Source organism: Ambystoma mexicanum, chromosome 1q (genome assembly GCF_040938575.1).
Source record: "Ambystoma mexicanum isolate Mex_15411 chromosome 1q, UKY_AmexF1_1, whole genome shotgun sequence".
Classification (NCBI taxonomy): domain Eukaryota; kingdom Metazoa; phylum Chordata; class Amphibia; order Caudata; family Ambystomatidae; genus Ambystoma; species Ambystoma mexicanum.
This window is the reverse complement of record NC_090922.1, coordinates 1,033,284,905-1,033,301,429: the sequence shown is the minus strand read 5'-3', so window position 1 is coordinate 1,033,301,429 and position 16,525 is coordinate 1,033,284,905. Positions and strand designations below refer to the sequence as shown.

At 41.8% G+C, this 16,525-nt stretch overlaps 1 protein-coding gene across 1 annotated transcript in view; it reads right to left on the bottom strand.

Annotated features, from left to right (window-relative positions):
* Positions 1-1,771: 1,771 nt before the first annotated feature.
* LOC138540759 (vitellogenin-A2-like) overlaps positions 1,772-16,525 on the bottom strand; it is a 135,002-nt gene continuing 120,248 nt past the window's right edge. Inside the window, exons 34-35 of the mRNA XM_069641708.1 lie at positions 3,499-3,660; positions 1,772-2,034 (exon numbers count right to left, since the gene is read on the bottom strand). Of these exons, the coding sequence (XP_069497809.1) occupies positions 1,925-2,034; positions 3,499-3,660 (272 nt within the window). The 3' untranslated portion in view covers positions 1,772-1,924. The remainder of the gene's footprint in view (positions 2,035-3,498; positions 3,661-16,525) is intronic.

Sequence of the window (16,525 nt, the reverse complement as noted above, 5' to 3'; positions counted from 1 at the left end):
AGGAGTACTCATCCTTCACAATTGATGGGTACCTTATCAAGGTGGCAAAGGAGGTAAAGACCCTTGGCTTCTACCTTGACTCCACCCGCTCCTTCGACAAAAAAGTGAAATCAATGGCCTTCACCACCGCCTACACGTAAGCTCATTAGGGCCGGCAAACCCTTTCTGTTGGATGACAACTGCATGATCCTGGCCAGGACCCTAATACTTTCCAGGCTACATTATTGCAATGCCCTTTGCATTGGCGCTAATAAATCAATCATTCAGAGGATACAAATCCTCCAAAACAACGCCAGGAGAACTGCACTTGGTGTGACCAGAAGATCACATATCTCAGCGACTAGGTGCCAAAATAACTGGACTCGACCCACAATAAAATCCTACTAAAACTGAATCCCTCATTCATAAAGCACAAAACAATGCTGCCCCAGCTACCTCATGGATAGCCTCCGTAGGAGAACATCCACCAGACCTATGAGACTTAGCAACGCCAACTCCCTCACCATCCCCAGATTCAAGCTTGCTAAGGCAGGTGGCAGTAGCTTTCCCATGAAAGCAGCCCAACTTTGAAACTCTCTGCCACACCCTCATAGAGAAGATCAACCATACCTGCATTTTAGACGAAAATACATTAACCTGCTCAAATCCCTTGACCTATAGGCTTGACCGCTGTGCTACCCTTCACCTCTGTAATGTATCTTTATATTCCCTCAAAGTACTTCTTGTCACAAGCCTGCTGTATATATGTATTTTTCCTGCTTATAACCTATATATATGTGTCTATATGTTTTATTCCTGCTCATAACCTGTAACTCTGTAACCTAAGCCTTGCATTTTTTGTAACTGCTGAGCCCTGATACACCTGGGTCTGGTGCGCCTTAGAAATGAATAAACAAACAAACAAACAAACAAATCTGCATCTTCTTTGGTTTGTTCCAGTGCAGAGACACTTCTTGCTTACCATATTAAGTCGCTGTTTGCTGGTCTCACGCCTGCGTCATTGGTCTGAAATGTTGAACCTATCTGAGATTAGATCTGACTTTGCTAAAGTGCAAGAAATACTTTGCACTTTACGCTTGTTGGTGTAAGCATCTATTACATTAATCATCGAGAAGAACAGGCAGCTTTAGCCCTCTGGGAGTCACTTTAAAACTAATCACAATGCTCTCCCATATTCTTAATGCAGTAGAAACAAGAAATTACCCATAGATCATCTAGGTGTTTAGAGAACAAGGGATCATAATGAAGACCTGTCAAGAGCATAAAAGACAGTGAGAGGCCATTAGGACCATCTCTAAACAAGGGCTTAGTGCCCACAAAGGTAAAGTGCAACAAAACGGTTCATAATAGTCTGACCTCTGTGTGTACAGGGTTTGGCCTAGAAGACAGTTTTGAAAGACCTTCTCAATGTCATGAGCACTGGTTCTGTTCTTATGTCTATAGGTCTTTTATTCCAGTTCTTTCCTCTAAAAGCCGTCATTGTTTGACAAGCGTGCCAGTTTCTCTAAGAAGTTTGGTTTTGGTATTAGGTGGTCTGTGGCAGATCAGAGTGGCCAATTAAAATGTCTGCTCAGGTTGGTGCTGAGGAATTCGGCTCTAGTGTTTGCCAGATCCTTGTGTGAAACAGGGAATTTCAATGTTGAGTCTTTGCTCACTCGCGAGTCAGCGCAGTACCCTGAATGAGGGGGGGTAGAGGGGTGCGATCTATGGAAAGAATGTTTTCAGACTTCAGAGAAAACATACACATATTGAAAACCGAAAAGATACTCAATGACTTTTTTATGTATTGATTTATTTGTACACAAAAAATTTAAAAGGATATGATCATCAGTTTATCAGAAACACATTTCCACAGGAACTGTATATGGCCTGGAGGACCATAAAAAGAGGATGCATCCCGTCCTATCAGATAGTCGCTTGACGCTTAGCACTTCAGTGAGGCGCAGGAGCAGGCAGTGTGCGCGTCCACAATGTCAGAGAAATCTTCCGTCTTGCCCAGCGTCATCTGCCCATCAGCCAGTTCCACTGCTGAATCTGGGAACAAAGGAGGATCTTTTCAGATTTATCTTGCAAGTTTTGAAATACGCAGCCCTAAAATGTTTGTAGACAGGGAAAATAGAGGACTGCATGTCCGGTCTTAAATCATGGCATCCATTAGAGCATTGACTGTTCCAGGCTGAATGATTACACTGGCGGAGGGAAGACACCCGGTTCTATTCTGTTCTGAATCCTGGTGCCAACCTGCTTAACCACAGAACGTGAATGACATTGGCAGGGGAGATGGAGGGTAAGGGTGCGAAATCCTGGCCAGAGGCATGTGACTTCCCTCTGGCCCGATTCGTCTTTGTAACAGCCACTCAGTTATGGTAAGGGAGGCACTGAGATGCTTCCTCATTCACCACTGCAATCACTGCAGCCACTGGCAATCCCTATGCTATGAGCAGAGAAAAGGAAACGGCAGGAGCTGACAGAATGGAAAGGCATAGGTCACCCTTCCTCCCCTTGACCTGCAGTGCATCAAGAGCATGTGGTTGAAAGGGAGAAAAGACTGTGTTCCTTTCTCATCACCTCTGTCCCTGATTAATACTGTCCCTCGCCCCTTGCCTTAGAGTTTGGCTGTGATGGCAGGCTTCCCACCCATATCCTGCAGTGAACTGAATGCCAGTTACAGCAACCATACATGCTGACATGTGCAACCTTGTTTTAACTGTCAGTCAGCTACATTCAGAAATGTGTGTAGAGGTTTGAAGAAACACTTCTATAACACCACGCATAGGGATTTCTGTTCAACCATTCTACCTGAAAAATTCTGACTGTATATTAGGACGTTCTACTTGGAAAAGGCAGAATGTTTTAATGAAGTTAGTGTCTATTCCATTGGGTTTTATCATGCACAAATTTACCTTTGCTTTGGTAAGAGTCCCTCACTTTCCTTTGAACCTTTGACAGTGGTGGATTTTTCTGTAACTAGTGTACAGGCCTGTGTACACGGGCCAAAGTGCAGGTTTACATTGAGACAGTAGAACCGCTATGCATCCTAAGGCAACAGCTCACACTAGCGGTGACAACAGACGAAACTACGCAAATTGGCATTGTCTCTATATATCCTAAGGCAAGAGCTCCCACTAGCGGCGACAACGGGCGAAGCTACTGCATCGAACAAGCATACAGGAAAAACATCCATCTGGCTTTTTATAATATTGTTAGATTAAGACAACTTGAATGTTTTCTAAGGCTACCTGAGCATCAATAAATTAATGTTTTAAAAATACAAGTCTAAAATATCATTATCAAGATGCTTGCTTATGAATAAATGAAATATGCGGGTCTACAAATGTCGCTACTGATTGCCATGCACATCGAAAGGCAATCCCACCAAGCCATTTAGATTTCAAAAACAATTCAAGCATGTAGGCTTCACCTGCCAGTAACAAAAACTCAATGTGTTAATCAGGCTGGCACAGTCTTATCAGAGAAAATGATGCAGGTTGCATTTACCTCCGCTCACACAGTGAAATCCAACCGAGACACGAGAAGTTTGAGTTGGCGAACATCCTTTTACACATTGCAAAACGGGCTCCACAGAGTAGCATTTAGCATTCTCTCCATCAAATCCAAGGGGCTTCTCGAGTTTCACAATAGAGCGCTGTAGTTTACATCCTGCAATAAGAATAAAGTATTCCTTTTAGGTCAGACATTTGTATTAAGGTAATTGCATGCCTGGTTCTTCTAAGTAACATATCAATAGATGTGCTGGTAGTTTCCTGTTTATAGGAGAACCACATTTTGAAAACTATGATATCAGGCACCTGTTAAGGTATGGCAATGGCAGACCTGTCAAAGTGTACATTGTTTTGAGCTTTTTTTATAGGGCAGTGGAATGAAGCACAATTTCATAATGGAATGTTAGGTTATGCCTTGGGAGGATAGCTCAGGGGCAATGCGCTCATCTTGCAAGAAAGGCAACGTGGAGCAACACAGGTTCGATCCCTGGGTCTGCGCATAGAAACCTCTGGTTATTAAGCACATTAAAAATAACCAATTATATATATATGTTATATATAAAAAATACAGAAGGTACTCCCAAAAAGGCAATGAGATGAGGAGGGACTTGGTACATATGAATGACTGACCAACAACAAGATAGGGTCCAAGTTGTGGTTTGAACTGCTGCCCGAGCAAAGGTCACCAAGAATGAGAAGCATGTCCTGTAATGGGATATGCTGTGCATCATATGCATACAAAATGACAGTGGGACTATCAAGTGCCCTAAACAGAGCATTCAGGGAATAAAGGTTTATTTGCCTATGACTGCTTCTTGTCAAAATGTAACATGAAAGTGAACGCCTGCATTTCAAGACTTCAAACCATGTATGAGCAATGCTGATAGATGCAGCCGATGAAAACCATGGTCTAAAACCTCAATCTCTCATTTTGAATATTCAGTCACTTTAAGATGATTACCTTAATTCCTCAGTCAACAAATCGACCTCAAAACACAACTAGCAGCACCCTGTGTATTACGGAAGATGGCGGCGTTATGTAAAACAGATACAATGTCCATAGGTAACCGTAACATTTGCCATAGGAGAGATTACCAAACATGTTCTAAAAGGATGCTACTAAATAACCCACAGGGCCGCCCAAACAAACAAAGGGAAATGGGGTTGAGATCATGTAAATAGAGGTCATAGCCATGAGGCTTCCTGTTGTGCATATATACACTGGGAATATTAGGTGTGAGAAGCATCAAAGCATTACAATCAACGTGTGCCACATGGGTCAATTCTGTCTGGGGATAAAGACAGCATATTTCCCTGAGGTCATATAAACTGAAGAAAATGTATTTGGATTGAAAGCACATTTTGACCCGAAAGTCCACAGTTCAGAAGGGCTAAGACGGGTTGGGGCGCGTGCCAAAAAGGAGTGAAACTAGCCAAAGTAAAGAATATTTTCCATTTATTTGTGTTTGCCTTGTCAATGTTTATATAAATTGGTACTATTGTAATTGTAATGGGTTATTTATAAGGCGCTTAACACCCATAGGTTTCTAAGAGCGGCCCCGTCGATCGAACTTGTCCGCATCGTTTTGCTTTCAAGACGAGCACGTTGCCCCTGAGCTATCCTCCCGAGTACTACCACAAGATATGCCACTCAATGTATATGAAGGCTCCTAGTGATTGAGCTGTTTCGCAATTGAGGCCAAGCTCTCAGTAGTGGAGTCAAGCAATGTAAGGTGCAGGGTAATATCTCATTGCTCTCAATTAAATGTCTGCCCAGACTGAAGTATAGATTAAACCGTCTCTTTATTTAATGTACATTATCGCATAAGTACATAGAAAGTTAGAATCATTTTCCGTGAAAAACCCATGTTTCTTGGTGAAAGCATTAATTTGTCATAACCCTATGTTTAGGGTCATCTGAGAGGAAGTGAAAGGCCTCATTGGGACTCAAAGAGCATTTACACCATGGAAAGTTCACACCCAAGGTTCAGTTGTTTCCCAAATGGAAATGCTGAGCTAGCTTTGGTGTAAGGCTTATGGCCAGCAGTGGATTTCATAGGCACCTTTGATGGAGATATTACTTATGCAAAGATAGTTTAACATAGACCACACAGGCGAGATAGGAGTTATGCTTTCTTGGTTGTGATATGCCTGATCTCTCTCAGTCCAGTTCCTTTTAGCCACCTTTTAAAGATGTAGGTACCAAAGACAAAATTCCAACAAAAAAGCATAAGAAGCACAAAAGTGCAGATGTTTCTCATGGCCAGGACACAAGCAGTGACACCTTTTGGTTGGGCTCCTGTCCTCAATCAAACTCCTTCAGCTGTGGATGCCCCAAAGCCATCAAATTGACCATTCTTTGTAACATTCTTGATCTGTGGGCGCTTCAGGTTCAGAAGTAATCTGGTTGTGTTGTGGGATGTTTTTACCCACACATCCAAGCCCTACAACAGAGCTGTGCATTACTGGCATTGAAAACATCATGATGGCCAGAAATCACCAGAAAATGCACAAGGAAACATGAAAAATATGTTGCCATCCATTTTTGCCTCTGTCAATGTTAATACAGGAGACCATTGCCAGACCCTATCCATTGGCTGCACACAGAGCAAAACCAGTGTAAAGGAATATGGTGCTGTTCAAAATCCTTTTTAATTGATGTCAAAAATTGCTAAAATCATGGTCACAAAACCACCAAACAAAAAAATCCAACTTCTGGTGGGGTGTTCTACATTACTCTACTGCAGAATTCACATCAATACAATGTTAGCAAGGATCATATGCTATCAAGTAAAATCCCTTTTTTTTTAAAATGCATTAATTCAAGACAGCTGCCAAAAAATGGGTGCAGTACCGGTGCTTGACACTGACCGGCGCTAGCGATCTAAACTCTGACAGGTGACCTGTATTTCAGGAGCTGAACAGGAACCTGAGTCAGCTGGGACTTCAAAGCCTTGCTGGTCAATGAGAATTCTTCACACCTACTGTTCCCAGGCCCTATACTAGAAGGCAGTCTGATTTAATAAAAAGTTCAAGAGGCCTCTGTCCATGGGAAACCTTCTGCTGCCTCCACCAAAAGGAGATCACACCTCTCTGATTGAATCAGGGGAGGGGTACCTGGGACTGCAGAGAAACAGAACAATGAACTTCCCTTGGCTCAAAGCAATTGCTAAATCAGGGGGTCGTAAATGGCTTCCTCTTGGAAGGAACTGGGAGGGGCACTGCCTCTGTGAGCCAGCTAAGCTTGGAGGCGGGGATGAACAAGGAATTCCCCCATGTGCTTTGGGACCTAAACAAGCCCATCTGGGCCAGAGCATAATTTTAAAAAGATGGATAATTCATAGTATAAAATTGTCAAAAGTATATAAATAATAGCATTATTCCTGTGATTTTTCTGTGCACATTTTAAGAGGTGTTAGGACTCTGTATGATGTTCTGAGAGTGAACCCTGTGATTTATTAATATTACAGATACTGTGGTTATCTCAGAAAATTGAAAACTTATTGTAATGTGCCCAGAGAGGGGGTGTACCTCCGGAGAAGATTTGATGAAAAACCAATATGGTGAAACCCACTAAAAAGCACAAAATATTGTCGTTTCTGAACCCAAGTTCGCAGGAACATGTCTTAAATTCATCTGTGATGTGCACATGTATTATGAACCACTTGTGTATCTGGGAAACCTGTTTGTTATGAAAAATTCATTTTCTAAGTGAAACCAAAGGGGAGTGTTCTTTCTGTATGCCATAAAAATGATGTCTCATGACACGGGATGACTCACAGCTCAGTTCCCCAGTCAGAGGACAGAAAATCCTCTAACCTATCAGGATCCTTAGAGGGTTGGGCATAGAAAGTTAGCCTTTCCACCCATTTTCAAAAGACATAAAAAGTGCCACTGAGACCCAGGTAGGGACTGCTCTTTCCACTTTCTTGCGAAGCACTTTGCCGGACCAGACAATATCCAGAAGGACCATATCCAGAACTTAGACTCCAGATTCCAGAACTTTGAAGCAGAAGGCTTACTGCAAGCTAAAAGTATTCTCAGCTGGCCTTACAATCTTGCAAACCCCAGACTTCCAAGGGGCACATCAGAATAAAACAGCCGGGCTGTGCTGTTTCTGCTTCTTTGCCAAGAACTTTTGCCAGAACCAGACCCAGAGAGCAGTGCTGTATCCAGAACCCACTTGATCCAGTTCCAGAAGACCAGACCAGACCGCTCTGCAGTGCCAGATCCAGACCAGAGGCCACGCTGTGAGCAGAACCAGTGGCAGAGACCATCCCATGGCGAGAGAACCGCAGCTAAACCTGTTGACCAGATCTGTGACGAGGCCCATTCCTTCCAAAATTAGGAGTGGTTATCCAGCCAGAGCTGTGCAAAACCAATCTCTTAGTTTAAAATAATCTAATTCAAACCATTTCCATCTATCGAGAACTGTATCATAGAAATCGTATGTTCATTCTGTGATTTCAAACCTGTGAAAGTGTCATTTGTCATTTGAACCTTACTTTATTTCTGAGAATCTACCTCCATTAAATCGTCCGTATCTTTTATTTTAAATCTAAGATCCTAAGCTTTCCAACAAACACAGAATGACATTCCACTCCTTATAGTTTTTCCGTAATCGCGATCGACGCACTCAGAAAAAGTGCCACGAATTGCCATTTGACTCAATTTATCCACCTGTCAAAAATAGCTTTCTTTTGCTTGCAACTGCTGAAATTCGTTTTCAATCTGATAATCATTCCTGAATAATTGCTGGTGTTGACCTGAACTAATTCAAAGTAGCTGTCACCTACCCTGAATCTCCTATAGGGAATTAAAATCATTTTTAGCATATTTTTCACTTCATTGCAAATCACATTTAAAAGTATTTCTGCCTGTTTTAAAGCATACCGGTTGCTCTAAGGTTGCTAGGGGGAACAGGGTTTTGTATTGCATTTGATTGTATTCCTGAAAACTTTGTGCTTTCCTTCCATCTCCTTATATTGCATAGGGGGGGAGTTAATTGCCAAAAGAAAAAGTGATCATATTATCTCTTGTTGAAACCATATCAGTTTATTTCTGTGCTGCATTCTTTTCCATCATTGCATTTCCTTGAAACCATAAAAATATTCTCAGCTACCTTATCCTTTCTATACCAACTCCGAAGTAATTAATGAAGTGTGCTAGTGTAATATTATCCATTGTTGATCAAATTTATATTCATAAGTGTGCTATCAAATATTAATTTATTCATAAAAGTGTGATATATATCGTGTTTAATTTTTCAATAAATCTTTTAATTTGCAAAACAAACCTACTTCTTGGCTCAGTGAGGTCAGGGGGATTCAAAGAGACGGGCGTTATACATGGGTTTATCATCCAGATTTATGAACTTGTCATAAAAATATATAAATAAGGGCTTCCATTGGGCATTCCAGACTAGGCATTGACTTAGTTGTATTGCTGAATTGGGGTCACCAACAGAGTCTGGCAGGTCCTGTGGGTGCTTTAGGTTCAGAAGGAATCTGGCTGTGTCTCTGGCAGGTCCAATGGGTGCTTTAGGTTCATAAGGAATCTGGCTGTGTCTCTGGCTGGATCCTCCACAATCGGTGCTGATGTGGAGTCAAACAAGGTGTCCCGCTATTGACATATTGGAGGGGCCATGAGTACTGTCCAACAAAGCCGGGCTGTGGTTCACATACTTCGTGGCTGGTGGAGACATGCCTGCAGTTGTATGGATGAAGGTATAGACCGCTCCCACCTTTGAAAAATAGGCATTGAAACACTCTGGAATAGGGATGGCCTCATGAGGGAGGTAGATGTAGGGGTTACATTTTCCTGGCTACCAATCACACTGGCATAACGTATCCTGGCTTAACCTGCCACTGGAAATCCCAGAAAAGTGAGCGATGAATATTTCAGGCCACGTGACAAACACACACACGCAGTTTGGGATATTTTCTGGCTGCAGGAGTACCCTAAGGGGTCTTTGAAAGAGTTGTAATTGGGCAGATGAATCCATAGACAATACCCGCGAGTATGCAAGTACCAATTCCATACCCTGCCCCTCATTAGTGTCGTCCAGGTGGCAAAAGGTACCAGATGAGACAGCCCTACCACCCCAAGATCCTAGGGGAGAAAGACAAAACCAACTTAGACCATAGAGTTGAAAATATGTATAGAATATGTAGTGTAATAAGTAGGGTGACAGGTAGTTGTTACATAGACATGAATAATATTTTCAGACATTGACATGTGCACGCAGACATGAAGGATATATGCACGTAGACACGAAGAACATACACACGTGTATATGGAGCCCCTAAAAGCATTAGCATGTACAAGATGCAGGGCACAACATGATGAAAAATAAACCAAAGCGCAGCCATTTTCCTAAATGAAGAAGCTTTAGCAAGTTTCTGAAGTAGCCATTTTTGTGTATTTTGAGAAAGTTGTGTAAAGCTCAAGCTTTAGCCCACAAGCTAGAGCCAAGGTCAGAAGCTAGAAGAGTAGTGGATGAATGGAAAGCAGGCTCAAGATAACAATTCCCAGGACGGGACGTGGTAGACTCCCCAGTTAATCAATTTTAATAAGAGCACAAAAAAAACATTGGTGTCACGGTGCACAGGAACAGTAAGCCAAAAGGCTGAATAGAAAGTAATTGACTAGCGCTATGAGTGGCCATAAAGAACACAACATATACATTAGAATTTGCTAAACTCTTCATAAATAGAAGGAAATCCACTCTCAAACATAGTACCCTAAAACGTGACCCAGATATAGAAAACACTAGCCATTAATTATTAGCCAAACATATATAGGACACATGCAGAACTCCCTCACCATGCGTACCAGCCCCAGACGGCAGCCAAGGTTAAGTTCAAAGGATAGGGAAGACCTCATCGCCTCAGGAGGATTCCTTAATTGGAAATATGGCAGACTACAGATTTCCTTTCCCCCACTATATCTCACTCATATCTGGTTTCTCGTCAAAGGTGCCCAAGGTTGGTAGGTCATATGCCACACCGCCTATCCCAGATAGTGTTGACCAATTAGCTGTCTTTAAAATGGTGAAACAGAAATAGTGTTTGTTGTAGGATGGGCCCAAATGGAGCCATCAGAAAAGTATATACAAAGATTCCACAGAACAGCTTCCCTCCTTCACATCCAAAGGGTGTGGCAGTCCACACGCAACACGGAAAGGGGAGAGTAGTCTTAGATAATTAAGACTGAAAAACATGGAGCTATAAAATACATATTTTAATCATTATCTCATTCAAAACACAAAATCTTTTGAAAAGACATAAAAAACACACACAATTTGATGTGTACCAACAAAAACGACACATAGATATACAAGATTTAAGTTTAGGAAGAACTGTCCAAAGGGTTGATTACTACAACTTCCCCGCACCTTCCTATACTAACCTCACTTTAATTTCAAATAACATGAGAGGTCTTGACGAATTATGTGTTTTGTGAGTTTGTTTTTGTTTGCACAATCTTTGTATATACGATTATTACCCGGTCCTCATCCACACAGCCCACAAAAAAAGAGGACAACCCAGCTCTTTTGCAGCTTATTTTCCTTTGCCATCAGAAAATTATCCACCAATTGAAATACTAACAACTATGTGTCATATAAATAGGTTGATTAACCAACACCATTTCCCCACAGGTTTTGTAAAATGATAAGTGTAATGTGACATAATGTCTGTTGTAATTCTGTAACACTCTATCTATCTATCTATCTATCTATCTATCTATCTATCTATCTATCTATCTATCTATCTATCTATCTACCTACCTATCTATCTATCTATCTATCTATCTATCTTTCTATCCTATCTATCTATCTGCTCTTTTCTAGAGAGCCACTAACCCATAGGCCTCAGGGTGCTCACAAGGAAAAACATGAAAGACAATAGGGTGGGAAAAACCTAGGCACAGAAGGAATTGTACTAGAAATTTGAAATGTTTTCCAGTCAGTCGTTTAACCAAGTTCTTCATCAAAGAGGAACGTCTTCAGGTGTTTTTTGAAGAGAGCAGTCGAGTCACTGTCAACAAGAGTTTGGGATGTGTGTACTCGCTTGTACTTGTTAGAAAGATGAGAGCTACGAGAGGAAATGTGTGTACGCTGTCCCGGCTTGGATCTGTTGTTTGAATAAAGTTGGGTTTTGACATGCACCCGAGTCCTCCATCATTGAGTATTTTTCCTGACTGATTGTGTGATCCTCGGCACCTCCTTAACAGGGTTTTCTGTGGGCACAACCAATAGTTACAGCTGTGTTGTACTTCCTGATATGGATAGAACCCTCAACAAACACAATGGATCCTCATACAGGCAAGATTATTCACCTGGTGTTAATATGGGGTTCATGCTGTGACCGAGGAACTTGCAAGGTGCAAATGAGGAATTGCACCATTATCAAGCTATGGGGATAAGTGTTTTCCAGTCAAAAGTCTAAAACACTGGTTGACTGAGTAGTAAAAAGCGAATAAAATGTATTTATTTATTTATTTTAATTCTTGCTAGAGCGCCAAATCGCCCGCAGGCCTAACGGCGCACATAAAAGGCACAAACAGTGAGAGTAACAGAGACCAGAATCGGAGACAGAAAAAGAAGCACAGAACTAAGCAGCAGAGAAAAGGAAGGTCTTCAGGTTCTGTTCAAAGTCAGATAAGGAAGTGGAGGACTTGAGGTGAAGGGGAATCAGGTTCCACCAGGCTGGGGCAAGAACATCGAAGTTTGTTTTGCCAAATTTGGCAAGACAGAAACGAGGCTGAGAGAGTCTGGCCTATTCCATTGACCTAAGAGGACGACCTGGAGTGTAACGATGAATCCGTGCTGAAAGGTAACTGGGTGCAATGTCATTCAGGCATTTATACGTGAGTGTGAGTATCTTGAAAGGAACCCTATGCCAGATAGGAAGCCAGTGTAGTTTTTTCCGGGCTTCAGTAATGGAATGTCGTCTGGGTAGGCCAAGGACGGCACATACCGCACTGTTTTGAGTGGTCTGAAGAGCTGTGTTGTTAGCGGCAGAGATGCCGGCCAGAAGGCTATTGCAGTAGTCCAGCCTTGAGTTGATAAGGGCCGAGGCCAGAAGGGACATGCAATTGACAGGTAAAAAAGGGCATAGTGAACAGAGCTGTTTGTTAATCCAGCCACATGTGGCTCGGGTTTTCGCCACATGTGGACGCATAGAGAGTTCAGCGTCAATAGTGACCCCGAGCGTCTTGTCGCTTTGGACAACATGAATACAGACATTGGCTATATAAAATGAAGCATATTCGGTGGGAAGGTTTTTTAGCATGTAACTGGAGGCAGCAATAAGAAGCTTGGTCTTGTCAGCATTTAAAGCCATTGGGCCTCATTACGAGTTTGGATACGATTATTACCCGGTCCTCATCCACACAGCCCCCAAAAAAAGAAGACCACCCAGCTCTTTTGCAGCTTATTTTCCTTTGCCATAAGAAAAGTATCCACCAATTGAATTACTAACTCCTATGTGTTATATAAATAATTTGATTAACCAACCCCATGTCCCCACAGGTCTGGTGTAATTCTGTAACATTCTATCTATCTATCTATCTATCTATCTATCTATCTATCTATCTATCTATCTATCTATCTATCTATCTATCTTTCTAACTATCTATCTATCTATCTATCTGCTCTTTTCTGCTCCTGAATGGGGAAATACTGGGCCATTCCGACCTTGGAGGGCCCAGTATTTTCCCATTCAGGGAACCCGGACCCGGTCAATCCCCATTCCCATTTGAGCCCCCATATGGGGTGTTGGGTGTTCCGACCCACGTTTGGACTATTATGCTACAACATTTGGTGCTGTGGGCTTAGGAAATCCAAGATGGCCGAAAAAGCCCACATGTGCGCCAGAATCTATGAAAACCGCGCAGTTGTGCACACTAAAATGGTTGCCTAACTTGCCACCCACCAATGCAAGCAGGATGGGCCGGGGTGCCATGAGTGAAATGTGTGCCAAAGGAAAAACCGCACTTTAAAATCACCTTTTGTTTCTCTGAATGCCAGCTCAAAATGCCTATTTGCAACACATCCAAAAATCTCACTGAACACCAGCGGACATCTGGCAGAATAAAGTATTGTGGGCATACAGAATCTGGAAAGAGGATGAAAAGTTATATTCTGAAGTGACTTGAAGGTTTATAACAAGACTGGCTGAGCTGTGGATTTCAGCAGTTTAAGTAAATTTGGACTGAAAGACACTAAAAATCTAAATGTTTAAAAGAAATGAGTGACCTACTTTTGAGTGTCACATAGGCTGCAATTGTTTAAATGTCATAGTTTTAAACTTAGAATCAGCATTCTAGCTGCATATGTAAAAAATTGTTAGTTATTTGAATGCAGAAAACTGGGGAACAGAAATGACATGTGGCTAAAAACTGGCTTAAAGAGATTCCAATTTTGCCTGGCAACTACCCCCGTCAGGAGTGAAACTTGATTCACAAGTAACTTCCCAGGTCTGGCTGTTTCCTGCTGGCCACACTAAGGATATGCCATCTCTCTGATAATTGAATTAAGGGGAGCCCCCACAGAATACAGGAGCTCTGAACAATGCAACCCCCTTCACCCAGGCAGATGGTTTATTGCAGATGTCGTAAAACAGCTTCCTCTTGGCAGAAGCTGGGAGGGGCAGGGTCTCTGAGCTTGGCAGAAACTGGAAAGACTGGTTTCTGTACCATGTGACCTGAAAAGACACACCCCTATAGCCAGAATATGGTTTTAGAAAAAGATGGATCATTCATAGAGCGGATTTATGAAAATTATTTAAATGATACCATAATTCTTGGGATTTCTCTGCCCACATTTTAAGACGTGTTAGGACCCGGTGCTATGTTCAGGGGGGTTTTAGCGGAAAAGAGGATATTACTCAAAATGTGTGCATGTGAAAAATCTGACACTTCATCAACTAATGTCCATACTCCTTGCGCACATGTGTGTAAATTTGGGTTAATGTCCGAAATTGCAAACCAGTTAAAAAGTGCAAAATATTGCCATTTCTGAATGCAAGCTCTCAGGAAGAGCAGATTTGGACAGGGTATACCCCCTGTAATGCATGATGGGTGCATATGATTTTAAAACAATATGTACCTCTGCAAATATGTATTTGGTTCAAATCTAGATTTGTGTGCAAGTTGACAGGAGGAGTGGACTTTCTGCAGGCTGTAAAATGACATCACTCTGACACAACTTAGCTCCCCCAATCAGGGGAGAAATGAAAGCTTGGCCAATGATAAGTGGAGAGGGGTAGGGTCTAGTGATGCTGCACACACACCCATTTTAAAAACAGATAAAAGCAGACAGACAGGACAGATAGGGACCTTCAAATCCATTTGCTGCGGGAGGCTCTGCCGGGAAAATCCATACTTTACCTCCATCAATCTCTAGAGAAAGCTGTGCAGAAAGATCCAGACTTCAAATCTATCAATATCCAGAACCAGAGCTGCCCCAGACCAGACCAGCAGAACAGAGCTGACCCAGATCACTGTGAAGTGCCGAGACCAGACCATCCAGTCTAAAACCTGACCAGATCCGTGGCGAGGCCCATTTAATTCAAGAATATAGTGTGAGTACCTAGCAGACTGTGCAGAACCAATCTCTTAGTTAAAATAATAAAATTCAAGCTATTTTAATCTAAGTAGAACTGTCTCCTAACTGTCACCTGTCATTTCTAAAGCTGTCACCTGTCATTTTCTAGTTGCAAGCTGCACTTGTCTTTTTGAACTTTAAAATTTCAAATCTGAAAAACGACCTTTATTTAATCGCTCATATCTCCGTGTCCTTGTAGTTCCTCCGCAATCGCGAAAAACGCACTCGCGAATTTGCCGCGATTTGAAAATTTCTCCACGTGTGAAAACAGAAGCTTCTTGCTTTCAGTTGCCAAAAATTTGTTTAACCTGCTAGTTACACCCTAGATCCTTGCTAAAGTGAGCCTGGACTAATATTAACTTGATACCACTCACCCTGAACCTCTAGAGGGAATTAAAACCATTTTCAGCATATTCCTCACTTCATTGCCAGCACATATAAAAGCATTTTGGGCCTGTGTTTCCAACTTCTGTAGTATAAGCTTGCTGGGGTGAACTGAATTACATTTGATTGCATTTCTGAGAACTGTGTGCTTTCCTTCCATTTCCTTGCATTGCCTAAAGGGGGGAGGGGATTGCCAGAGAAAAGTGATTACATTGTTTTGTTGAACGCATATTGAGTATTTTCTGTACTGCATTTTCATTCCACCTTGCATCCATTTGAAACCATAAAGTATTGTTGCTATCTTATCCATCCTATAACCACTCATCATTGATTATAAAGAAGTGTGCTAGTGCCAGACTATCCATTATTGATTACTGCTCAGATTCAGTGTGATATTCAATTATTAAATTATTATAAATTGTGATATATATCTATTGTTTAAATTATCAAATAAACCTTTTAACTTGCAAAACAGAACTACTTCTTGGCTCAGTGGGGTCAGGGGGATTCCAAGGGAGGGGTGTTATATAGGGGTAGTCATCCAGAACGCATGAACTGGACATAAAGATATATCAATAAGAGTTTCCATTCAGTATCCCAGACTAGGCATTGACTTAGCTGTAGTGTTGAATTGAATCCTCTTACAGGGGCATGTTCCAGAAAAAAAATGGTCGCATTGCTAATGCCATTATCTTAATGTGGCTTCAGTGACCTACATTGGAAATTGATAAATTTGGTCAATCTAAATTTGGTTGTGGTAGTTAAAATAAATATATATCGGTGGTAGGAGTTGCCGGCAGGGAAGAAGGCAGCTGAGAGTTTTGAGGGCAGAGCAAGGGAAGTGGGGGAACCCCCCATTAAAAGAAGAAAAAATGATTAAAATGCAACAACCAAATGTCAGTCAAACAAATTTACCACATTCAAATTTATGTCAATAAAACAACATAGAAGTCACTTTACTGTGGGATTTGCTTTCTGTGTCACATAGTATGTGTATGCCGTGGTGCCCACTTAGTGCATTACTTTT